The 27,922-nt window shown below is 31.4% G+C and overlaps 2 protein-coding genes across 2 annotated transcripts in view; one reads left to right on the top strand and one right to left on the bottom strand.

Moving 5' to 3' along the window:
- The first annotated feature begins 2,773 nt into the window (after nucleotides 1–2,773).
- LOC143071622 (protein SSUH2 homolog) lies at nucleotides 2,774–15,326 on the top strand. The gene is made up of 12 exons (XM_076246082.1): nucleotides 2,774–2,847; nucleotides 3,077–3,105; nucleotides 3,417–3,486; nucleotides 3,972–4,101; nucleotides 6,938–6,998; nucleotides 7,563–7,687; nucleotides 9,927–9,989; nucleotides 10,444–10,550; nucleotides 10,976–11,068; nucleotides 11,895–11,997; nucleotides 13,697–13,795; nucleotides 14,947–15,326. The coding sequence occupies exons 1-12, from the start codon at nucleotides 2,834–2,836 to the stop codon at nucleotides 15,160–15,162; spliced, it is 1,110 nt and encodes a 369-aa protein (XP_076102197.1). The 5' UTR covers nucleotides 2,774–2,833; the 3' UTR covers nucleotides 15,163–15,326.
- Nucleotides 15,327–23,220: 7,894 nt separating this feature from the next.
- LOC143068132 (interleukin-6 receptor subunit beta-like) overlaps nucleotides 23,221–27,922 on the bottom strand; it is a 31,204-nt gene continuing 26,502 nt past the window's right edge. Inside the window, exons 15-16 of the mRNA XM_076241942.1 lie at nucleotides 27,245–27,581; nucleotides 23,221–25,962 (exon numbers count right to left, since the gene is read on the bottom strand). Coding sequence (XP_076098057.1) covers nucleotides 24,887–25,962; nucleotides 27,245–27,581 — 1,413 coding nt within the window. The 3' untranslated portion in view covers nucleotides 23,221–24,886. The remainder of the gene's footprint in view (nucleotides 25,963–27,244; nucleotides 27,582–27,922) is intronic.

The following is a 27,922-nucleotide window of genomic DNA, read 5'->3' as shown; positions in this document are numbered from 1 at the left end:
TTTGCATAAGTTAGGAAATATTTTTATATTATTGGTCGAGAGTGCTACAGTCCGGTAGATGCTCTTGGCGTAATATATATTTTTGGATGTCTATCTTTGCAGAGCCATCGCTGATGATTTATTCACTTGCAGGTGAATATTTCGACCTCATTGAATCTGTATTCATATGAACTTTAATTAAACCCATTATCAAGAGGTTGGTTATGCATTTATAAGTCGTGTCCAGCCATTAGAAGTGAAACAAAGCTAGGTGAACCATTTCGTTGACTATCACTATTATATAGGTAAAAACGATAAGTAATTTAATATTTTAATCTACAACATGAAATAAAACAGACCTGGAAAAATCCAATTGCACGAGGTCGCTAGCTATTTATACTTATGTCATGTTTATATCGCGTAATGTAACCGTCGACAATCTTCAAAGGTCATCTCAAAATTTAATTAGATGGCGTCTTGACTAAACTGCACACGAAATGCTGTTAACTCTTATCAAGTATATGCATTGTTAACTATTCATTTCGTACTTATTTCAATTTTGATATAAGTTTTAGCATGTTATAAATATGAGAATTTGAGTCAAATGAGTGAAATGAATTTGACAGCAAATACTCATTTGAATACTTTGAAGAACTCTTATTATAAATAATACAAAATTAAGTATAACGCAAAGTATATGACATACATAGTATTGTTCAGATTAGCATGGTGACTCTGACAATCTTTGCTTGCCACTTGAAAATTTTGATTCCTTACAGAGAAAGAGAGTGATTAATGTTCGATTATGTTTTAAATGCGTTCTATAGTCTTTGGTTTTATGTTTTGTGTTTTGTAAACTGTTGTATGTCTTTTGGTCATTTATAGTTTTTTGTAATGGCATATTGTCAGTTTATTTTCGTCATGAGAGTTTGAATGTCCCTTAAGTATCTTTCACCTCTCGATAATTGAATATGATATTGTTTTATATACGCTTACAATAATTACGTTAAATTTTGTATATTTATACACATTTTTATTTTGTCGCATGTTTTTATGATTTCAATATTGCAATCTGATTTTGTAAAATTTACCAGGATTTTGAATAAAAAAAGAATGTTCGGTTTTAAATCCCTAGATATAATCGCTCTAAAGTCCAAGGAGTTGTAAAGACTTGATCTCATGCTTCATGGAGCCTCTAGTTTAAAATGTCACAATTTTAAATTGAACTTGTCGAATTCGGTCATGGTAAAATCTTTGGAAAACCCAATATGATCGACATGATTTAAATAGTGGTCGCATTTTTAACATTTTCATTCAGTCAGCCCTTTAAAGGCATTGTTATGATCAATCCCAGGATCAATCAATTAGTTTTGGCATGTCATTTGGAATAAATTATTATTTCAGTTTAGTTATAACAAGTTGATGCATTCGTGATTAAAATATCTTGAAAAAAGGAAGACATTGATAACTGGTTAAAATTAAGGGAAACAAATAGAGATTTTAAATAATTTTGGTGATAGGTGGATTTTGAGGTGACACTCCATGGTTAACAATAAAAAATCGTCAAATTTCTGAATCTTTTTTAACAATTTAACATACATCCATCAAATGATATTATGAAACGTTCTATATAATTGTTATGAAACGATGATTTATATTACATCTTTAATTTCACATATTTTTGACATGAATATCAATTATGTGATCATTTTTATAAATTTCCTGATACAAAACTTTGAATTTTTCGAAAAACTAAGGATTTTCTTGTCCCAGGAATAGATTACCTTAGCCGTATTTGGCACAACTTTTTGGAATTATAGATCCTCTATGCTCTTCAACTTTGTATAGTTTGGCTTTATAACTATTTTTATATGAGCGTCACTGATGAGTCTTATGTAGACGAAACGCGCGTCTGGCGTACTAAATTATAATCCTGGTACTTTTGATAGCTATTTGCAAACTGTTGTGAAAAAACTTAAGCCTCACTATGCCTGTCCTAAAATATAATTTCGGTTTGATTTATTTCGGTGCATTCAACTGTCTAGCTAAGGGGTCAAACTCAAGGAAATTCAACAACATTCTGATTTTGATCCCTTATATGAAACTAATACAAGTAAAATTAACCTAGATACTATTCTGTCAAATTCTATCAAAATTGCATTTAAAGGCATTTTTTACAAAATATTCTACAATGTAGTTATATTTACATAAACACACAAAATGATTTTAATAAATATTGGAAGACATTTTGAAAAAAAAGATGAGGAAGATACCAATGGGAGATAACTCGTACATTTTAAATTCGGGATACAATGACAATGCCATGACAAAAGACAGCAAAAAGACAAACTCAAACAAATTAACAATAATCTACATTAAAAACAGAAGATTGCATGACGGACACGAAAAATAACGTGGATGATCTGAGGTGTTCCGGAAGGGCCAGCAGATCCTTCTTCATAAGAGTCATTCGTGAAAATGTGTAAAATAAGTGAACGGTAAATTGGCCGCAACTCTCTGCTTGTAAACTGTTGACACTACTTCTTTTCCCTATCTTTTCTCGGTCGGTCAATTCTAAAGCGGGAAAACCCAATGTCTAGGTTTAAATCGTCTATAGTAATTGATTGTTTCAAATTTTGCAATGTTTGCAAATCAATGTTTATGTTTTTGGAGTCATCTTTTTAAATAACTGGCATGTATAAATACATTGTTTTGCCCCTTAAGAAACAATGACATACCTCGGAATCATTATACGTAGTTGACGGTCATATAAATATAGTGCATATTAGTGTGAATAGTTGACGACGATTTAATATTTAATTCACAACGGTTTTCTATATCGTAAGGTATCAAAATGACTTCAGTTGGGTATGTACTTTGATTGATCTATATTGATGTTTTAAGTTAACTCTTTTTTATGTTTTCATTTTGAGCAAACATGCCTTTATTAGCCCTTACCTTTTTAAAGAAAACTGAATTAAAATTTTTTGTTTTATTTTTGTGTTAGAAATGTTCTGAAATACAGATGATATGGTAATTTATTCTATTAGATCTAATTTTATACAAGTAGAAAGATACATACTCAATTATTTTACAGCCCTGCTCCCGAGGAAAAAGCTGCCGGTAGTAAGTACCTGTAAAACAGCTATATACATAGACCAAAATTTTATAGATATTTTTGATAAAAAGACATTTATATCGACCATTTGTTTGTCTGCACAAGAAAAAAAGATGACAAAGTGTTAAAAAAAAGTATAAAAAAGATAGAAAGAAATATTCCTCTTCTTTAAACTGTTCTACCGAAATTCTCTAATTTATATAATATTTAAAAATTTTAAAAACTAGATAAACAAAAATCCTATTTCAATAAGAACAGGGTTTGCAGTTATATCGATGATATATTCCCCAATCAATTAAACAATCAAGTTCTCTTTTAGCGGTTGTACCCCCTCCTTCGTCAGAACAGAATGGATTAGTAAAGGATCAAAAACAGGCCGAATTCGTTAGGTAAGAAAGCTTAATTGTCTTGTTTCGCTGTTGAAGATCTGCATTAAATGCGCTGTCTATACAAGTTAGGAATATGGCAGTTGTTGTCCATTCGTTTGATGTGTTTGAGCTTTTGATTTTACAATTTCATTAGGGACTTTCCGGTCTGAGTTCAGTATTTTTGTGATTTAACTTTTTTTTAAACTTCACGATTTGCTGCAATAGTATTAATTTTGTAATCGTTGAATTATAGTCAAGGAATTGAATCATCAGACAGTGTTCTAGCCAGTGTTTGAAAAGGTTAAGGTGCTAATGAGAAAAAGGGCAATTTTACCCGTAAATAATTACCACGCAGCATTTTTATCGCTGTCGCAGATACAATCTTTTTTTTTCTCAATGAACTTTGTTTAATAAACAGTAAATGACCAACTAAAATGATATGATTCCAGTGCTCCTGCAATTGATGATGAAACAGTAAATGACAAACTAAAATGATCTGATTTCAGCGCTCCTACGATTGATGAAGAAACAGTACGCAAGGCGTTGCTAGACTATGCAAGTGACCAGTGTTGCTGGGGAAAAGGGGCAGCACGAGATATGAAAATTGAAAAGCTGGAGCCGTCTACTTCTTACCATGTAAGTAATATGTTTGAATAGTTTCTTATAGCTAAAGAAGACAATTGTTTTTGTTCTATTTTATCAATAGTTTATTTCGTTATCTTTTTGTTTGTTTTTTTCTACTTAATATATTATACTAGTTGTTACAGAAAAGCATATATATGTTGTGTACAAGATGATAATTTGTATAAATTATAATTTGTACAGGGTTTTTGTACAAGCTATAAGTTTTTTTGACACATATGTTCTTGCACAGGTGATACAGGTGATACAGATGGACGACTCCACACGAAAATCTATGATAAACGGGACGATTTCAACTTCCCAATTATCAATTTCCCATTTCTCAGCAGTAACATACCCTCTGTCCCTTCGTATGGTGTTTACATATCACAATTGATACGTTATTCTCGTGCTTGTTCACGCTATACGGACTTCATATACAGGAGTGTGCTCCTTACGCAGAAACTGCTCCAACAAAGTTATGAGGAGGACAGATTAAAATTGACACTCCGTAAATTTTATGGACACCATCGAGGTGTCTTTGACCAAACTACCTAAGGACATTTTTACTTCATGGTAGATTGTGGTTTGTCATTACGTCGTCTAATCTTTTAATTACCAAACGTGACTTATTCCCGATTGTGACTGTTTTGCCGAGTGTGAATTCGCATTACCATAAGACAAGACATGTAACGGTACTTATCTATCACAAATTCATGTATTTAGTTTAAATGTTTAATGTTATATTTGTAATTCTCATCGGATTTTGTCAAATGTGTTGACGTATTTTCTATTATATTCATGTGTTATGGTAAAGAAAATTAATCACCGCCTTCATTTATTAGATTTGATTATGTTCAACGTAATCTGTACAATGTTTTACTAACGTTTGAAGTTAGATTCAAAACAAACGGGACATTACTATATAATACAGTTAATTGCTACCTTAGTTTGCTATTAATAAGTATTGAAATGTGCATTGTTATTAAATGTAATATCAGTATTTAGTTCAGATATAATCTTAAATCAATCCTAATTCTATCTTATTCATTAATATGTGACGTCATTTTTCATTTTTGGTGATCTGTTTTCAAATTCAAATGTGACGTCATTTTTTACAATTTCTAATATGACGTCACTTGGCGTTGAGGTTTAAACTTATTTGGATTTGTTGCATTTTGTCGGGTTATGTAATGTATTTCGGTTGTTTCATGTAAATAGCTAATACTTCAGTTTTATCATTTACATCTTTTGTATAGGCATGTTATAAAATTTACTGTTTGCAAAAGTATAAATTGCTCTAAATAATAGGGATGTTCTGATACCTAACAGAAAACCCTGGCCGTTTTTGGCACAGCTTTTTTGAACTTTTGGTCCTCGATGCTGTTCAACTTTGTACTTGTTTCGGCTTTCAAACTTTTGTTTCTGACGTCACTGGTGACTCTTGTGTGGACAAAATGCACTTCTGGCGTATTAATTTTTTTTAAACTTGTTGCCTTTTGTTAGCTATTATTCGTATGTTTCTTTGTAAATTGTGTTCTCCTATTTATTTATATTGTAGTCCTGTAATGTTGTGTTGTCATTTTAATGTTATATTTCACATGGCCATAAAAGAGGGAGGTTTGGCATGCCACAAAACCAGGTTCAACCCACCATTTTTTCCTTTAAAACTGCCCTGTACCAAGTCAGGAATATGGCCATTGTTATGCCCCACCTACGATAGTAGAGGGGCATTATGTTTTCTGGTCTGTGCGTCCGTTCGTCCGTTCGTCCGTCTGTCCGTTCGTTCGTCCGTCCGTCCGTCCGTCCGTTCGTTCGTCCGTCTGTCCCGCTTCAGGTTAAAGTTTTTGGTCAAGGTAGTTTTTGATGAAGTTGAAGTCCAATCGACTTCAAACTTAGTATACATGTTCCCTATTATATGATCTTTTTAATTTCAATGCCAAATTAGAGGGTTTACCCCAATTTCACGGTCCACTGAACATAGAAAATGATAGTGCGAGTGGGGCATTCGTGTACTGGGGACACATTCTTGTTATATTATAGTTCGTTTCTGTGTGTGTTACATTTTGACGTTGTGTTTCCGTTGTGTCGTTTGTTTTCTCTTATTTTTGAGTGTGAATTATAATTACTATAAGACGTGTCACGGTACTTATCTATCCCAAATTCATGTATTTGGTTTTAATGTTATATTTGTTATTCTCAAAGGATTTTGTCTAATGCTTAGTCCGGTTCTGTGTTTGTGTGTGTGTGTGTGTTACATTTTAATGTTGTGTCGTTGTTCTCTTATATTTAATGCGTTTCCCTCAGTTTTAGTTTGTTACCCCGATTTTGTTTTTTGTCCATGGATTTAAGAGCTTTGAACAGCGTTATACTACTGTTGCCTTTATTTATCTTCTAAAATGTACCAGTCTAATGTTCTGAATTCAAATTTATATAGTTCAATCTAACATTTAGTGCTACTCTCCTTGTCCCCAAACTGGAAATGAGGAGACCTAACTGGTTGAAATTCGACTTTTGTTTTTTCTCCTTATACCATATTCATATCCATGAAAAGTCTTTTTTGTGGTCTTATAATGTTTTTTGTATCAATGCTCAGTATGAGACTTTATCACGTTGTTGTGAAAATATGACAGAAATATACGAAACAAAAGATTGTGCGCTTGAATCATCCATTTGTGTTATTAGTTCATAAAAACACTGATAACTTGTACAAATTATAATATGTACAACATTACAACTGGTACACAGCATATATATTATTAGTAAACATATTAATTATTCATATGTGCGAAATATGTTCGCATTTCAACTGTTTATGAATTTGAGAATAAAAAAGTTAAACTTTTTTCAGTATATACTGGAGACATTTACAGAAAGCAGAAGAATAGTATTGGATCATGTACCACACTCTAGTAAGAAATTTTCTTTCTGCAATTTTTAAAAATCTTAATTAAAGCCAAATAAATCAACTTCCTTAATATTCTACTTTTAGATTGAATTTTTTATTTTATTTACAGTGGACATCCTTAACCAGTCTGTTCTTTTCCAACTTGCGTATATTTGTAGATGTAAGATTATTTTGCTGATCATTAGAAGTTAATGCACCACTTAATCGATATTTTCTAATGTCAAAAACAAACAAAAACGGAGGTAAGCACCTTCTCTCAATAGTGAGCAAGACCGAGTGCATCGACAGGGTTAGCTTCTCCTGCTACATACGCATTACCCGCCAAGCGATGCCACAATCAGGCAAATTATTATAACCGGTATCTTTGACATCATGTCACTTTTTTGTAGAGTCATAAACATATCGTATCGGTCAACCAATTCGTGATGGTGACCGGTAAAATATGTAGTTCGCTTGTATAGTTGTTTTTCCTTATAAATCTGAGCACACAACTGTTAGTGAAGTCCGTATAGTTTGAACATTCGTAACGGTAACGTTTTTTTTGCTATACTTTTTTCCATACATTTAGCAAATAAAGTTGATGGACCTGAAAATGGACAACCTCCAGGACCATGGGAAATGCAAACAAGAACCCCAACGATGTTTGAAGACGATTCGAGTGAAATTGCCATCCCACATACACATTATGTTAAAGTATGCATTGATATTTGTTAGGTAGAATATATCCGTTTCATAACAAGTTAAGGGGACAAGAATAAAAAAAAAACAATAATGTCTTTCATATTTTCCCTAGGCGTATATTATCTCAGCCGTATTTGGAACAACATTTTGGAATTTTGGGTCCTCAATGCTCTTCAACTTTATACTTGTTTGGATTTCTAACTATTTTGATCTGAGCGTCACTGGTGAGTCTTATGTAGACAAATTATATTCCTAATACTTTTGAGAACTATTTACACCACTAGGTCGATGTCACTGCAGGTGATCGTTTCTTTCCCGAGGGTATCACTAGCCTAGAAGTCAGCACTTAAGTGTTGTCATGAATATCAATAATATGGTCATTTTTATAAATTTACTGTTTGCAAAAGTATGAACTATTCGAAATACTTAAGATGTTCTTATCCCAGGCATAGATTACCACAGCCGTATTTGGCACAACATTATGGAATTTTGGGTCCTCAGTGCTGTCCAACTTTATACTTGTTTGGCTTGTTAACTATCTAGATATGAGCGTCACTGATGAATAAAGGTTACAGTAGTATATCGCTGTTCAAAAGTAATACACCGATTGAGAGAAAACAAATCCGGGTTAAAAACTAAAACTGAGGTAAACCCATCATATATAAGAGGAAAACAGCGAAACAACTGAAACACTGAAGTGCAACAAAAATCCTAAATGACAATGCAACACACACAGAAACGAACTATCAGACAACAATTGTCATTTTCCTGACTTGGTACAGGACATTAAAAAAATGGTGGGTTGAACCTGGTTTTGCCGCTAGCCAAACCTCGCGTTTTTATGGCAATGTGAAAATGTAACACTTGAATTACAACATTACATGGCAGGACTACAGTACAAATAAATTCAAGAAATATTCAGGACAGAGAAATACGCAAATAAACATTACAAGGACATTTCGACATGCTAAAAATTAACAGACTTATAATTTAAAACACTATACGTGTGTTTCGTCTACATAAGACTCACCAGTGACGTTCAGATCAAATAGATGAGAAAGATAAACGAGTACAGAGCATTGACGACCCAAAATCTAAAAAGTTGTGCCAAATACGGCTAAGGTTATCTATGCGTGGGATAAGAAAATCCTTAGTATTTTTGGATTATTTTTTACTTTTGTTGCAAACAGTTAATTTATTAAAATGACCATACAATTGATGTTCATGTCAACACCGAAGTGGTTACTAACCACAGAATAAAAACGAACATCAGGTAAAACAAAAAAAAGGACAGAACATAAAACAGCTTAAAAGAACTATGTTTTGTCACCGATGAGTCTTATGCAGACGAAACGTATCACATTATGATACTGACACCTTTGATATCTATTAACTTCATGTTGATAAGAATTATGGTTTTCGTGTAAAGCACAATTCTATCTCAAACATAGCATTGACTCGAAATTATAAAAACCTCTTCAACATTCCTTTCTAGAAATTCTGAAATCTTATCATTTTGATCGTGCATTGTGCACTATTATTATTTTCTGTCTATGGGGTTTAAAAGAAGCCTAGATGAAATTGTCTGTCTGAGTAAAAGAAATTAAGTTGAAATTGTCTTTCTACTTAAAAGAAATTTAGATGTAATTAGGTATAGGAAGATGTGGTATGAGTGCCAATGAACAAACTCTCCATCCACTTTATGGATTACGATTCAAACCTTTCGGGGGTACAGAATGTGTTCAATTCCCAGTTAATAATTTATCCCTCATTTCTTATTCTAAATATCTCAAAAGCAAAGCTGGGATTTATGTAAAGTGTTTTGCAATCTTGATTAAATTTTTGACACACACTTTCGCTCAAATACATATTGAGAATATCATAAACAATACCATGTTTTCTATAAAGTCAACAGTAGTATACATGTGTTAACAAGTCATTAATCAATTCAGAAAAAAAAACAAATCCGGGTTTCAAACCAAAACAGAGGGAAACACATCAATGAACTATGAGAGTAAAACAAAGAAACAACATTTGTGTATCACGTTCATATGTTGTGAAACATTGTGTTTCTAGTCTCTCATGAGACGAGGGAAATGATTCAGGACCTCCATAATTAATGATTAAGGAATATCCTTAGATGGATTTCGGAATTTACTATATTCGAATTGTGGTGATTCCGAATCAAATTTCTGATTTTTTAATTGATCTCAAAAAGTAATTAAATATTTAATAATAATTTGCATTGCAGAGTTGTCACACTTGCGGGGCAAGCGGAAAGATTGAATGTTTTGTATGCCGTGGAAGTGGACATGTGAGTTTGTATGACGACATTAGGAAGCTACCATTTGATTTTTAGAGAGGGGGGGGGGGGGGGAGGGGGGCTAGAATGAAATTTGAAAAAGGCAGGACAGGAGTTTTGAGTTATAAAAAAAAGGCAGGATGAGACACTTTGCAAAAACAATTCAGGATGACAATTTAAAAAAGTCAAGATAAACTAATAAAAAAAAAGGCTTTTTCATCTGGTGTCTAACTTTTTGGGTTCCCGTGTCTACATGTTGCTGTTGTGTCGTTTCATCGTGATTTCAAAGTAACTCTACCATTTTTGTAAGTATTAGAAGTTAACTGTTGATTAATTAACAATCATACCACATCTACTAATAACAAATATGGTGTTTATTTGGAAATTTTTGACATAAAAGACAAATCTTTGAATTCTATGAATAAACAAGCATTGGAACAAACCTTTCAAATGTTCAAATATACAGGTCAAATGCAATGGTGGTTGCAGTGGAAAAGGTGAAAAAAAAGTTTATAGAAACAGCGCATGGGTAATGGAAAGGTGCAGTAGATGTAGTGGAAGAGGTGAAATAAGGTATGTAACATCTAAATATAATACTGGCTCATGAAATATGTATGTAAAAGGTTCTTGGAAAAAATAAATGGTGCACCTGTATATAGAATTTAAAGTTAACATCAAATTTGTAAATTAGTATAGAAAAGGTAGAAAAGGGGTACATGTATCTGCAAAGTATACAGTTGATATCTTTTTTATATATCTATGGTGTCATTGATTGATTAAAAAAAACACCAAAGTAGTAATAAGTAGAAGAAATGAAAAAAAATCGAAGCATACTCTAGAAAAAAAAACCAACGAAAATATGTCGGAATATGTATTCAAAAGGAAACAGAAAAGCTTGAAATATTTTCACAACATGCTAGTATTAAGTTATTTGGTTGTACAAGTTAGAAATCGATTACTTAAAACTTTGAAAGTAATTATGGTCACTTTGATTACAGTTGTAGTAGTTGTGGTAGTAGCGGAAGAAGGACATGTACCAGTTGTAATGGCCACCTTCAACTATTGTGGTTCCAAAAACTCATCATTTCTTGGTAAGATGTTATAATAATATGATCAGTTATATTGGTTGGAAACATATTATGATGATATGGGTGTTTAAACAACATTTAGTCATATTCTTATCATCAAATCTAAGTTTTAACCTGATAGATGACTAAAAGACCATGTTGATAAATACCTCGGCAAGTTTTGATTTTTTTAATATAAATACGCATAAACAGTAAATTAACATTTAACGCATTTCGTGAGTCCTATTTTAAGGATTACATCAAGGTATACCGGGAAAATGAGAAATGACTTGCAATCCAAATTTAATATCTGCCTACCTGTTGTGTTTGTAAGCATTGTGTATAAGTTTCATGATATATGAATGAGACAAACTTTTGTTTGAGTGCGATAATGAACTAAAAATGTAATTTTCAAAGTCATAAAGGAACAAAACTCTAAAAAAGTGAGTGGTACAAGGACGTTAAGTACAGTAAGATAGGACCAAGCTTGATGCCCCCGATACCCACAGCAGGAGCATAAAAATAGAAAATAAAAAAAAAAATGTGAGAAGTACCGAAAATTAACTGTTCTCCCTGTGAGGCCTTGCTCAAATGAATGCAAAGTTTTGAACGGAGTTTATTTCCACTCTCGTTTCAACTATTTACAAAAAACATCTACAAATATTATGCATATGGGAATAAATAAAGGCAACAGTAGTATACCACTGTTCAAAAGTCATAAATCGATTGAGAGAAAACAAATCCAGGTTTTAAACTAAAACCGAGGGAAAACACATCAACTATAAGAGGAAAACAACGAAGCAATATTTTCTGTTTTTGCATTTATCTCTATGTAACATGGGATTTGCAGGCGTAATAACAGGTCTGAACATGTTGTGGAGAAAACAAGCCTTCCACCAGAGATGGTCGCGCATGCGTCAGGATCAATTGGGTTTGAGGACTTACAACAACAGGTATATAATTTCTTTATTTCATTTTAATAATTGCAAACTTTTGTATGCAATAAATTTTAAATATGAACAAATGTGAGAAGATCAATACAAGACCATCTTTGATTATTTTTTACATATTTAAACATGTTGCATCTAAATGTGTATGTGTTGCTTATTTCACACGATATGAAATGTATGTTTTATCATCTCTCTGAAAAATTATTTCAATTCTATGATATATGAATATCAAGAAACGTTTTTGTTCGAAGCATAATTTAAAACACGTTTTAGAGGTAACCATTTTGATTCGATGATGCAAACATGTTTCTAATAGCAACTACTTTATGACTGAAACGAAGCCTAATGGTAGAGATTGTGCCAATGGCAAATACATATCAATAACTTATTATATTTATAACATTCGTTTTGATGAAGTTAATCGATGTGTAAATTAAACCGACAGACTCAAATACTGAATAAAAATTCATACAAGAAACAAGGCTTATACTTTGGTACGTTAAACACACGTTTCGTCTACACTAGTCTTGTCAATAGCGCTTTAATCATATGCATTATAGTTAGAAGTACAGATCAGTTAGGAAGTTAAATGGCATTGAAAACCATACTTTTAAATTATAATTATTATAAACACTTTATAAATGAGTTGTGTTCAAAGCACGTTTCTAATTTTACCTTCGCTAGGAGCCCACAAAGCCAAAACATGGAAAGGCATTCATAATAACTTGAATAATAAAGGCAACAGCAGTATACCGGTGTTCAATAGTCATAAATCTATTAAGCGAAAGCAAAACCGGGGTTTCAAATTAAAACCGAGTGAAACACACCAACTGCAAAAGGATATTAACGGAACAACAGAAACGCTTTACTGAAAAACTGAGAAGTTATATCACTAAAAAGAACACGAAAAAAATAAACTCACCAAATACAGAACTCCTAGAAAAATTTAAAAGGAAAGTCCCTAATTAAATGGCAAAATCAAAAGCCCAAACACTTTAAACGAACTGATAACAACTGTTATATTCCTGACTTGGTACAGGCATTTTCTGATGTAGAAAATGGTGAATTGAACCTGGATTTATAGCCAGGTAAACATCTCACTTGTATGACCGTTGCATCAAATTCCATTATATTGACAACGAACAAAACAAACAGACACAATAGCTCAGTATGCGGTATGGGTTTGCTCATTGTTGAAGGCCGTAAGGTGACCTATAGTTGTTAATGTCTGTGTCATTTTGGTCTTTTGTGGATAGTTGTCTCATTGGCAATCATACCACATCTTCTTTTTTATATACAATAGGTAAAAATGTCAAATATAGGGTATATCAGTCAACATTGTGTTATCATCTTAATTACTAAAAAAAACAAACAAATATAACAAAGAAGCCCTTAAAATCTAAACTCAGTCTGTGGGGAGCTTGAACCCTCCATACTTAATAATTTCTAAATTTGTGTACAGATAATTTAAAATAAATAAAAAAAGAATGCACAAACAGTATGACAAAATCAACAAAATTAACAACACTAACAAAAATACTTGTCATATGCATCAATTGGTACTGGTTACCTTATGAAACGGGATTATAAATGATGTTGAAACTGTTTGGATGAAATAAGACTTAACATTTGCTACATGTAGTTTTGCTTTGTGTATTGATAATGATTTATAAAGTGCTTGACTTTCCTATTATCATTGGAGGTTCTACCATTGCAAAGATTTCCAGAACCGGAGATAAACTCTGCATCTCAAAGACTTCTAGTGGAACATAAGTTTCCAGATAGACGCATACTAATGCAAGTAAGTTTTAAGTTTTGTTTTATCAAGTTTATATTACAACCTCGATAATGTTTATTTGTTGCAAGTTCATTTATGATATTCAAGTAATTTATGTATGGTGTAATGTTGTAAAATGATGTGCAACTGTTATAAAAGTGAGAGGTTTAACAAGCTTTAAAGGTTAAGCCTAAAAAAGGAAAATGCCTGAACCAAATCAGGACTAGGACATTTGTTTTCCGTTCGTTTGATGCGTTTGAGCTTTTGATTGTGTCATTTGATGAAGAACTTTACGTTTTGATTTTTTCCCTTGGATTTCCGTATTCTTGTTAGTTTACTTTTTAAATGACATTTCATACATTTCAGTATTTTTCTTTTCTGTGAATAAAATAATATCTTTTAAGTTAATTTAAAAACAAAATATTAATTTTAAAGGGGCACTAGCTGTCAAATTCATGGTCACCGATTTGACTCAAATTCTCATATTTGATTTATAACAATGTAAAACATTTATCCAAACTATCAAAAGTCTAAGATAAACAGTTTATAGAGCATGGGGTAGATAATATATAAGTTCGTTTCGTGTGTATTTCAGTCCAGACGCCATCTAATTACCTATCGATTTGACCTCAGATGACCATATAAGCGATTTAAACATAAATAAATATATGAATAGATTAAACCAACACGTGCAATTGGATTTTTATAGGTCTGTTTGATTTTATTTTATAGATTAAAAATATATGTTTCTCATTGTTTTTAACCGTATAAGAATGATTTTATGTGCATCGAATTAGTAATCAAATTATTTACCGTAGTTTCAATTTCATTGTTGACATTCTTTTTCTTTAAATAACCAGTACACGTACAATGCATGCGTTGTCAATCTCTAGGTAAGGGGTTAAATTGAAGTTCACATGAATACGGATTTAAAGAGGTCGACTCATTCACTTGCAAGTGAATTACTAATTATAATGTTTCTTAGCGTAATTTGTCAAAATTTAACCTTTTTGGCTGCAAAAAGCGAATTGTTATTTCACTATTTCACTTTCATTATTAATTGAACAGAGAAAAAAATCAAACTTTAGATGTTTTATATATCTCGTAGCTAGTGCCCCTTTAAGAACAAATCAAGTATTAGTATTAGAGTTTCTAATAAATGTTTTTTTTTGTAGCGTCACAAGATCCGCATCATTGCTGTTACCAAATGCACTTGTAAATACAAGAATAAAGATATGACTTACTACGTGTTTGGATTGGATAATGATGTACACGCACCTGATTATCCACAACAGTCATGCTTTGGATTTATTAATTGTCCAAAATGTAGCTTGGATTGCTGTCCTGAAGAAATAAGAGAAGATTTAAGGGAAGAATGTTCAATTTTGTAATAACAATTGAATGTTTTGTGCTACATGTATATCTGTGAAAGATAAAATACAGCTGAAATAGATGTAGATTTCGGTTAAAATGTAGTTTCCACAAAATGTCTTTTCTATTTAATAGCAACATATTTACCTTTCTAGTGTTGTTTCGTGTATCCAATTGTTTTGAATTTTTTACCATTTCATCCTTATATGTGACGTGTTATTTTATGAGTTGTATTGTTGAGTTGTGGTTTTTAATGCTGAACATTTGTAGATATTTCAAAGTCACACGACACGAATTCCTTATTACGTCAAAGGAAATTATTGATCTAATGCATACCTATTTACCAAACTAAGTCCTATGTTAACGTGTGTTTTAACATTTATTGCAACTAATCGACACACCGAAAATATTTTGTTCTGTGATTGTTGTTTAATTACTTTCGCTCCTTTATGTTTTGGGGCCGATGTTTACCGATCGTGACCTTTATATAAAAAAAAAAAAAGAAGCACAGATTCATGGAACAAAATAAGTGAAACGACAGAACAGTGCTTATTTTCAATTTTTTATATATATTTTCCAAGTCTTTCCACTAGTTAAAACATAGTATTATACTTCATTTCAAAATGGGGGATTTTGATTGGTTAATACGAGGGAGACAATTCACTCTATCCCATGGGAAATACTTTATTTACCTACACGGAGACGCTTGATTATTATTGATGTCTGTTGCATTGCAAATCAAAAGTAATACACTATGATGTCTTGTACATACCATTCAGTATAATAAAGTTAATAACACATAACTGAAAGGATGATAGACCTTGAAAAGACTTTACCAACCTTGACCTCGCCTCGGTAGTTTAAACATATTTATTTATAGTGGATTGGAAAACATGTTTTGAAACTTATATTAATCCCTTTCCATTTTTTGGGGTGCGAGTTCTGCCTTGTAGCGGTATAAGCCTACTCCTTTTTTGAAATCTACAAGAGTGTCTTTAACGTGCAAGAGATATGGCTCTCTCGTAACACGGGTCAGCCATTTATCGTCCTCTTCCGACAGACTATCATCGTTTCCTCAAGACCATACTCGCAAATAGTGTCAAGGGACAGCCGAAAATTCAGTCCCTGAAATTTTCATCCCAGAACGGGAATCGAACCAGGTACTTCGGTTAAAACTGTTTTCACGGGGTAACAATCTGCTTTACCACCCTCTCAACTATGTGGTATTTATATAGTATTTTCTTTTATGATATACTTAGTAGTAAATACAGATAAATAGTATGTGTAATACAATCATTGGCAAGCGTGCCGTATCAGCCACTCGTGATTATATCGATATCAGCACTGTTGCAAAAGCTTTATCACACCTTTAATCTGTATGACGTCACGTCATCGATTGCAGTCACTGTTGCAAAGGCTTTCAAATCTCTAATCTGTATGACGTCATGTCAAATCTATAATCTGTATGACGTCATTTCAAACCTCCTTTTCTGTATGACGTCATGTTACATAAAAACATCTACTTGAGGTACACATGTATATAATAAAATGTATATGATATGGCTTTTTCAATATCACACACCATATCAACCCTCAACCAATATAATTCCTCGAGCAGAGCTCTTGAGATTATATTGGTGTCTCGGGTTGATACGGATGCGATATTGAAAAAGCCATATGATATTCTCTATTTATTTGAAGTATCTTATGATATTAACTGAAATTGTAAAGTATATCTGGTATGTTTATTGTCTTTATTGTATGATTTGTTTTATATAAAAGTTGCAACATACAGATTGCATTTTTTGTTTATTTTTCAATTCACTATACTTATAGCAAGATAACACTGCAAGTATGTCAATGCTGAAGTATACGTTCCTGAAAACAAATTCATGTATTCCTTGGAAATGTATTCTGTATGTCATCAAATGGAAATGGAATTAATTATTTTCCCCGAAAAAACATTTTCCGTTTATTTTTTGTCCTTATAACTATGTTAGGGCAGTTTTTGTGTAAAGAGCATACCTTGTTAATGAAGTTCGCATACTGTGAACATGCTCACGCGTATCGATTGACATATTCTCTCACTGAAATGATGGACTAACGAGTGGCAGAACATCATCAATATATTTCGAAAAGAAATTAAACACCTTGGCAAGATTTGTTTTGTTTTGGTTTTTAGAAGGCTTTTAATGAATTCTGCTTCACACAAGTTTAAACCAGGTTGGTCGTATATATAGTACTCATTGGAATACAAACTGCTATCGCTGAGCGTTGTATTTAGAATTTAAACGTCGAGAGTGGATAAATGTCGAATTACGCTAGCTTTGGTGGTGGAATCTGTTTCTGTAATAAATTTTAGACGGTGTGTAGACAAAATTAATCTTTCATTTAAAATGATCAGCAAAAAGATGTGTTCTTTCTATGTGACGATTTGAGACGTGGTCACCTTTTTTCACGACGTCACAATTGTAATTGAAGAGGACAGCACGGCATTTGACGTCATAATCAAATTTTGACCAAGAAACCACTCGTTGATGAAAAAAATAATCAACAGGTCAGAACAAAGATAAATCGGATTAGAAGTAGAAAATTTAATTTCACAAACCACCCTAGAGATATTCACGTAAATACTTACCAATTTACAAAACACAACACAGAAAACGGAAAAGACTGAGCAACTCGAACTCTGCCAAAGACTTGGTGCGATCTCAGATGCACATAAAAAGTAGGCAGATCCTGATCGTGTTGCCAATATAGGTACACAATTCAATATAATTCACTTCTTAGCACTCTGGTTTTACATTCTCGATTATAACTCATGACTAAGTGGGAATTAGCATGGCGATTGTTGCATGCAATTAACAGGAGACACTTACTCTGTCGATGTACCCATTCTCACTCCTTTCCATGCGATACACTCGGTTTTTGTTTGTTACTTTTTTATTAGTATTTTTTTAATTGATTTACAAGATTTGAACATCGGTTAACTACTTTCCCTTTATTCGAAATGTTTCTTGTAAGCAGTAACCGTCTATCAATAAAATCATGACGAACTCAAAGTCTTGAATACCGTATCAACTTTGAGTTATATACACTCCATGTATTTTTTTTATTAGCGTATTGTTTGATTTAGATTTCTGTAGCTATAGGCAAGATTTTATTCTAATGTCATAATCTAAGTTTAAAATGTTTCCGACATTGTTATCCCGAAATCGCTTAGAATAGCGCATAGTCGTGATATTTATGGACTATTGAATGAATATTGAATAACGAATTAGGTACATCATGTGATTAAAGAAGATATTGTGAGATTGCAAACTGCATATCTACCAGAGACAAGATAACACGTAGATGTTATTAATTATAGGTCACAATTATATTCTGACCTGTATTGTTGATCGTAATATGACATTTGAAAATCAATGCGTATTCAAAATCTGAAATATACCTATTATGGTTTATGTATCTGGCATTTTCAGACGGTCCTTTTCAGTTTGTAGTGCGCATCGCAACTTGGTATTTAACTTTGTTTTTCAAACTGTCTTGAATCGAGCGCCGAAAGGAGTACGATATGGAAAATACGCGAATCTGGCATTTGAAATTAAGCCTGGTTTCTTTGGTTAATTATTCCGATATGATTGATCAACTAGCATGGGCGATGTAGGTAAAAATCGGTATATAGAAATTATGACAGGGCAAAAATAATCATAGATGAGATCTATCTAATGTCCATTTGCATGAAAACTTCCACACAACTTGTAAGATTTATTGGCTTACACTGGCAATTTTTTTTCTTCATTTTTCCATTTTTTTACCATCAATTTGTAAAAACTAAAAGAAAATTTATCAAGCCAAACTATTAACAAGACAATATGTAAAGGTAATTAAAATGACTAGAATTGCCAGTCGACTCCATATTGAAGTTATTTCCTATTACTGACAATTTTAACATTAGCTTTAGCGTTCTTGCCTATCATCTTGAAAAGTATGATCGATAGATGATAACAGGCGGAAACCCGGTTGAAATAGAACAAAAGAATCGAAGATCTTTGTTAGAGAAGGCAATAAATGCTTACTGATATGTTTACTATAGTAACAAAAAAATCAAAAGTTAATAGAAACAAATAAAATGATAATTTTCTTCTCAAATACAAAGTGTTCTATTTTAAAAACACCATTTGCATAAGGTTTCAATTTATCTATTACATAGTTAAGCAGAACTATTAGATATCAAGTCGACGACATGGGTATCTATCTAGTTGGATGTAGAAAATGCATAACCTCTGACTTTTTTGAAAAAATTACCACGGACGGAGAACATATCAATCTATTAGTTCACTAATTTTCGTGTCTGCCCTTCAATTATGTCACTCAAGAAAAAATTCTAAAAAATGGGTAACAATTGTATCGAAAAGAGAAAATCGAGTGCACCTTTTTATGTTAGGGCGTGTTTGAGTTGAATATTTTGTCTTAAAAACGTACAAAGCAAGAATATTTATCAGATACATTATCTCGCTTCAAATTCTATCATTTGTATATATCAAAGCTACAGGTTGACTTTATAACATAAAAAAATCAAAGTACTTAAAGATGAAATATATGGGTCAAGTGAAATACATATCTAATGAATCATAAAAACAGAGTAGGTGTGTTCGAATAGCTATTTTTTTACTAAAAGTACTTGACGATAGTCCTTCAAGTTGGATGATAAAAATACATATCTTCAAAAGAAAAAAAAATCGTGTGTGATAACTAAGGTTTATAGTCTGCAACCACTAAAAAAATCTAGTCTGCCCTTCAACGAAATATTTAATTAGAAATTTTTTAAATGTTTATGAATTTTCAAAAATTCCACCTGACAACCGATAAGACAATATTTTCAAGTTGAATCAATGCAGACAAGATCATTAACTGATGCTCATTAGCTAGAAGATACATGTATATTTTAACATACAAATGACATATAAGGATCGTAATGGTGCTATGTGGATAAATTTATCGGTTTTCAAGAGCAACATTGGCAGAGCGTCATCCCTTAAATGGCTTCCAATTCTACGATTGTGAAAATGAACTGGCGTAATGGGGAGATAATTTGGACGAGGTAGAATCCTGACTGATAAATTGAAATTAAGTGAACAGAAATATCAGCACGCCAAAAATTACAAGAAGTCCATATGACCTCAATAGTAAGTTAACTTCGCAAAGGAATTACAAAGATTTTTATCATTTTTTGTTGCTTCTTTTTGCCTAAAATCTTGAAAAAAAAACCAAATTGTACATAACTTTATTTAGACGTTACAGTGTTGAAAACAATTCTTAGAAAAATTATTATTTTTACAAATCTCATTGTCACATTAAAGTTATATTAAACTGCTTATTAAAATGCCATTAGAAAAATGTTTTTGGAATTTAGGAACCAAAAAGTCATGCAAGACAGCATCTTTAATAATGCATCATCCATACTAAACATGGGGTTATTTCGTTTTATGATAAATTTAACAAAGCTAAATGTTCAATGATTTGATACTCACAATTTCATTTAAAGAATGTAGAAACATATTTCGATAATCACTAACTGAGGTATTTTCCAAATACAACTATATTTTGCTAAAAAAATAGCACAATAATCAGTGCTGACATGGATTATCATTGATATGGTCATATTTATAAATTAGCTGTTTACAAAACTTTTGATTTTTTTTAAAATTCTTAGGCTTTTCTATCTCAGAAAAAGATTACTTCAGTTGTATTTGGAAAATCTTTCAGGAATTTTTGCTCTTCAACTTCGTACTTTATTTGGCCTCTTTAACTTTTTTGGATTCGAGCGTCACTGATGAGTCTTTAGTAGACAAAACGAGTCTGGCGTAAATACAAAATGTAATACTGGTATCTATGTTAAGTTTATTTATATAGAACTATAACTGATCGAGGTATCTTAAGAAACACGATTATATTTTACCTCGATCAGTTATAGTTCTATAATCATGTTAATCATTACATTAGTTACTTCCAGTTTTGAGTATATTCTTTATTGTCCTATTTTATGATTAACATGACTGGTCATCAAAGATTAAAATACGTTTGGCCTTTTGTGAACACAATGATGATACGAGGTTTCTTTTACCAAAGTGATAAAGTAATTTAGATTGTTTCATGGAATAACAGGTTTTAATGCGTTTCCCTAGGTTTTAGGTTGTTACCCCGATTTTGTTTTTTGTCCATCGATTTACGAGTTTTGAACAGCAGTATACTACTGTTGCCTTTATTAAACACATGAGTACAAAGTGGTCCCGCAGAATGATGATTTTTTTTCAAGCATTTGGAATTCTTTGAATTGCATCTATATATTGAGAAAAATGATATCATATAGCATTATTTACTTCAAGAGATAGATTTGATTAAGATTTTGTGTTAAATAAATCTATAAATGAGAAAGTTCATGTAAACAACCGAACCTTTAATATAAGAATTTCAATGTTGTTATACAATATGCATCATTTTCTACAACAACGATAACAACAACTAACCCTGTATTTTTACATTGATGGAAAATTCCTGAATTTTATAAATCGATTGTTTTGTAACATTTTGATTAAGTATTGAAGGCACTTTTTTGAAATTCGATTTAACGACACGTGTCGGCAGCATACAAAACTGTACCAGTAAATGATAACTGACAGAAATAAATATTCTATATAATTGAGACCTTGTTTCTAACCTAACACTGTATATATATGACATATAAATTTACAATCAATAACAGGACAAAATGCCTTTCTAAAAACAGTTAAAAAACCGAATGGAAGAGTGTTACAGCAAACATATGTATAATATCTATCGTGAACAACACATGTTAAAAAATAACATTTGAGGTACAATAAAGATACTTTTGGCATATAACAATCATTTAAAAAAAAGTAAAATCAGTTTATTTACCATGTTTACTTTTTAAAAAAGTACTAGTTAATAATTTATATTTCACTATTATGAGTAGCCTTTCCCATTCAAATACAAAATTGTCCAGGGATATTTTTTGTTAATTTTGCTATAATATTACAACTGTTAATTTCAGAAACTGTTGCGAGTTTTTAACAGTTTTAAAAAATTACAATAGTAAATGCATGCAATAACTCCTGATTCCTGATTTACAGTTCTTTCAAATCTCAGTTCTGCACCACGATTCACTCAATTTTAAAAAAGTGAAAATACATGTTAACTTATTTTTTTAAATCGTGTATAAGCAACATACCTACACCAAAACATAATTAGACATATTTGAGACTTAAGACCTCATAGAGTATATATGACATGTACATCTACTAACAATAAAGGGATATACCATATATATATTAATGCCTTCTGAAAAAACCCGAAAGCAAGAGTATTACAGCGAACACAAATATTGTACAATACTTTTAAAACACACTATGTTGCTAAGTTATAAAAAGCACATTGTATGCAATGGACGGGTTGAGGTAATAAACAAAGACTGTTTGCAAATCTACTGACTAAATATCATTTATAAAGAAAAAGAAAAAAAACCTTATTTAGAAATTAAAACTATGCCCAAAGCTTCAAACAAAAACAAAACTCTCAAATACATTTTCTATTTGTCATCAAGTGACAACTCATCGTTGTGCCAGATTTCATTCACGATTCAAGACCGACGTTGTTCAAAGAAAACTTTAAAAAATAATACAAAATAAGAAAAACGATGAATAATATCAGATATCAGAGCCATGAAATCACAACATCTGCAATATACATGTTTATATAATTCGTCTAAACATCAGCCCAACAATGTTTGATCTGTAAATTTACTTTCGAAAATTGTGTGTTCTTCCCTCGCCTTGCAACTGAGATATCGTGAAACCAAATCGCCTTGCACTGTATCCGAATCGCTAGACCACTAGGCCACGTAGGCTTTGCAACAATAAAGCTTTCGGTGGTCGGGTGTTACCTTTCCTCGTCAGTTTTAATCTAACGTCGTAATACAGTACATGATATATAGGGCATGAAGATGGAATTGTTACATATATATATATATATATATATATATATATATATATATATATATATATATATATATATATATATACTGACACCTAAGTCTACTTACTATAATTTGAAATAGTAATCATATATGAATGAGTTATGAAAAATGATAACAACATGAAAGCTAGAGTATAACAGCAAATATAAATCTATATAATACATGAGGACAAACGAAGACTAGGTTACACAATTATGAACAGAACGACACAGACAGTGATCGTGTGGATACAAAAAGACATTATGAATGTCTGTTGATTATTTTCATATAAACAATTAAAAATTAGATAATTGTATATATAAATAACACTACGACTAGTAACTTCACTGTTCATTCATTCAATATTTATATAGTTGGCATTAGACAACACTTATCGAATTGTATACTGCTACAAAACAAGAATCAGTTCCTATCAATTAAAAAACAAAACCCAATTGATCTTAACAAAATCATAATAGGAGGCAGATATAGGCTGAACATTTTATCATTTTAATAAAGGTCCTAGAAACTAATCTTACTACTTTTACATGTTTAGTACATTTGAAGCACAAACAGCACTGACAGTTTTGTCATATTTCATTGTTGAGAAAATTACTGTTCATGTTAAAGTTTTCTTGATATCATCGAAGTAGTTAAACAATCACAGCGATTAAGTAGTGTTACAACTATGGAACATGAAATGAAAGTCATATATATATTTAATATAAATATGGAGGAAAGCTGAAGACTCTTTCTATAAGTAAAGGAATAACAATGTTCTTAAAATGCTTTGCATCTGTTCATAAACACTGTAAAATTGTATACAATTTACTTTTTACAATCATCATTGTGAGAAAAAACTCAAAGTCGCATACTTATATAATAGTATATATACCAATTAAATTTGTTTAATAATTTAAAAAATATATATCATTTGGCAATGCATACAAAGACTATCAAATATCATTACAGGCTTCAACTTTCACAATAAAAACAAACGGATCTTTTTAATCTTACGGTTATTAAAAATAAAAGAAAATTTTCAGCATTTTTTTGTTTTTATTACAAATGCCGCACTATTACTGAAACAGGTTATAAATAAATAATAATCATCTAGTGAATGGGATACTAGGAATTGCTGTCATACTGTATACTGTTTCTCCGAAGTTTTGTCAAAGTCAATTTGTGTGCACTTTTATTTCATATTTAAAAAAAAAATGATTATGAAATAACTTTCATTAGCAAACAATTAAAGTTAAGGTGTCTTTCTTTGAAGAAATGATTCCTAGTCATTTTTGCATCCAAATTAAGAATTTCTAAACGGAACAACTTTTACCCTACATTATGTTAAATCATTTTAAAATATCTTAAGTTTCAATTAATAAATCATTAATTTGTAAATATTCAGCTGTAGAAACAACTAATAATACCGGTAATCACATGGATGGATTCAAATTGTAAACTGTAAACCAATCTTAAATATTATGGATAAATAAGTGTCAGATCCAAAAGCTGAATAAGATCTTAGGAACCAAGTGTATACTCTGTATATCACTGTAGTAACAACAAATAAACTGCAAATACAAGTAAAAACATATGTAAACTCTTCAAAGATAGAAATATCGAGAAAATGATAAAAAATAACATGTTGACCAAGGTTTTGAACAGCTGACACCTGACGTTTTACAGTGGTAGATGTCTTCCTACTCTTATGGTTTAATGTCATTATGTTGTATATATCCATCGTTAGTTTTACTTTCTTTATTTGCAACCTGAAATGAATCTTCTGCTGATGAATTTATCTGCCCAACACGGCTGTCCCCTGAGTGAGAACAGGTACTTCCTTGATCATTTCCACTAAATTCACTATCAAGCAAATAGTTTTCAGTGATATATCCAGACCCAAATGAATTCTCAAATTTTCTTGTGTCATTTGACTCTGAAACATAGGATGATACATTTTCATCATCAATAAGGTTACCATTTAGCAAGTTTCTTTCTGTGAAGTATCCTCCAGAACTTTCACTTTTACCTGTCCAGTCATTCATATTTTCCGATAAGTAATTCGTTCCTTTAAGATCTTCCTTGGCTGGTTCCCTGTTCAGTATCCCAACATCTATGTCTCTTAGGTAACCAGCACTGTTTAATTCTTCTTGGTCTCGTTCCCTGAGTGAATTCATAACACCTGGATTCATGATATCTTCTTCCTTGAGGTAACCATTACTTATTGAATCCTCTTGATCTGGTTCAGTATTATGTGTAATAAAATCCTGCTCTCCTAACTTTTCATTCAATTCATCACTTTGGTACTTCTTTGCACTAGCAGCTGTCATCAGTGGATTGAAAACTTCTAGTAACTTAAGATTTTCCATGGAATCCAGATGATGGTATTCTACTGTTGAACTATCTGAATTATGAGCAGAGGGTTGATGTCTGGGTAATGAAATGCCTAGATTATTCACGGCATCTTTAGGAAGATAACCATTACTTATCATACTTATGTCTGAGTCCTCATCATTGACCTCAGTCAAAGGTAACAAACCATCATGTACTTTACAATTCTTTGTAGAATCTATGCCATAGTTTCTACTATTATCAGTGGCTTGCAGGGTCTCTGTTTTGATATATGGTTGGTCCTTAATTGGCTGTCCACAAGTTTTTGACATTTGAACTTCTGGCTGATAAACATATGGATCACTAACAGACCCAGATTCGAGCATAATATTTGCTGTAACATTGGACTCTTTTTCAACATGCTTTATATAACTATCTGTATTTTCATTTTCTGAAAAAGAAGAAGAAAAAAAATCAAATGTGATGGTGAATATACAATGGTTGTAATAAACTAAGCTGAAATAAGATCACGTTAACGCAAATTTTTTTTTGACCCAGTTTGAATCATCAGAGTTAAAAAGCTATAAACAAACTATAATGTACTCGGGACTTATATTATAATTATAATGTAGATTTGAATGGCCAAGCATGTAGCAGAATAAAATTTAGCCATGATATTTGTTCCTAAAACTTTCATTACATGGAAAAAGTTCGATTCAGAACTTTAACCATATAACATTTTATCAATTTCCATTTCATACACTCTGGATGAATTATTATATTATGAAACTTTTGTAATATGATAAAAGTTCTGTGAAAAATATTGATATTAAATATTAAGTTAACATTTTTTCTAATTGAATGGAAATATTAAATAAAAATAATTCTACAAGCTTGACGTTTTGGAATATATCTATATTGTTACATAATCACCATGAATAATAATGATGTACGATAAGTTCCTGGAAAAATTATAATAAAAAAGAAATTTCAGGTATATAATTAGTAACAAAAAATTCTAGCAATAATTTTTATAATAGAGAAGTTCCTGGGATAATTATTATGCATTAGAAATTAATTCCGGGAATATTTTTTATGTAAGAGAAGTTTCTTGAATAAAAAGTAGGTAATAGGAATCATTTTTATATAATGGAAGTTCCTTGAAAAATGATCATCTATGAAACAAAATTTCAAGGAATAATAATAATGATAGAAAAATTCTTGTAATATATATTATGAAACAGAATTGCAAGGAATAATTTTTTGAAGAGATACACAAAAAAAAAACCAATATACCATTATTTTTTTTTTAGAATGCATAAATAAACACAGGAAAGTTAGCTTATTCATTAATGTTCAAGCAGCAACCAAACATCATCCACAGAATCCATGTTAACTTGAAAAACATCATGAATGTATTAAACTATATGCACAGGTGATTACTTTTTTATGAACTAATGTGGAAACAATCACATGATATACATGTATACATTGTATTTTATTACAAAAAAAAAATTGAAGGTAAAATACAATAACGAGCATGAATATAATTGTCTTATTTTTTTGGCCCTGGTGATTTAATTCGACTTCGATTTTTTAGATTCCACTTCAGTAACGTATAATAAGTTTTTCTTTACTATTTTTACGGAGTAGAGTAATATAAACAAATGGAAACATGAAAATAATAAGACATATCAATCCAAAAATAGGAGTGAGTATAAATTGATAATTACCATTATGTTTGGGATTTAACGTCTTCTCAGATTTTCTCCTCTCATCCTCACGAGACACACTGAAAATTGGTGGATCAGTGATGTTCTTAAAAGTGTTTTCTTGTTTTGATGATGCTGTGTCAGTCTCTAATGCCATTTTAGAATAACCTGGGCTACAGCCCTGTTTAGAACTTGTTTTATGATCGTCGCTAGATTTTTGATTGCTGTTTACTCCTGTAGTTTCTTCTGGTAGAGGAAATACATCTAATTTGTTATCTACTGCAGGAGATTGTAAACCATCTGATGCCAAACTACTTCTACCACTGTCTTTGCTTAATTGCGATGAATATGGTAAAACCTACAATTAAAGAGAAGTATTCTCACTGTGGTTTGAGATAATAAAAAAAAATCATTTAAATATCTCTTATTCTGTCTTTTTGCTTGCGCTTTGCGATTTTGTGTCAAAACTTAATACATAATATTTTTTTCTTACCCGCTTTTGAGTGTTTGTGTATCGGGAAATGCAAAATGTTATTAACAATATTTTGAAAACATTAAATAAGTTTTACTATTTTTGCAACCTTTAAATTTTAAGAGTTCGGACGTTTTATTTTGATTGTGGACTTTCCGTTTTGAATTTAACTCGGAGTTAAGTATTTTTCTGAATTTACATTTAACCGAATAATTAATTTTACAAAT

This window comes from Mytilus galloprovincialis, chromosome 1 (assembly GCF_965363235.1).
Source record: "Mytilus galloprovincialis chromosome 1, xbMytGall1.hap1.1, whole genome shotgun sequence".
Classification (NCBI taxonomy): domain Eukaryota; kingdom Metazoa; phylum Mollusca; class Bivalvia; order Mytilida; family Mytilidae; genus Mytilus; species Mytilus galloprovincialis.
This window is presented reverse-complemented; position numbering and strand designations above follow the sequence as displayed.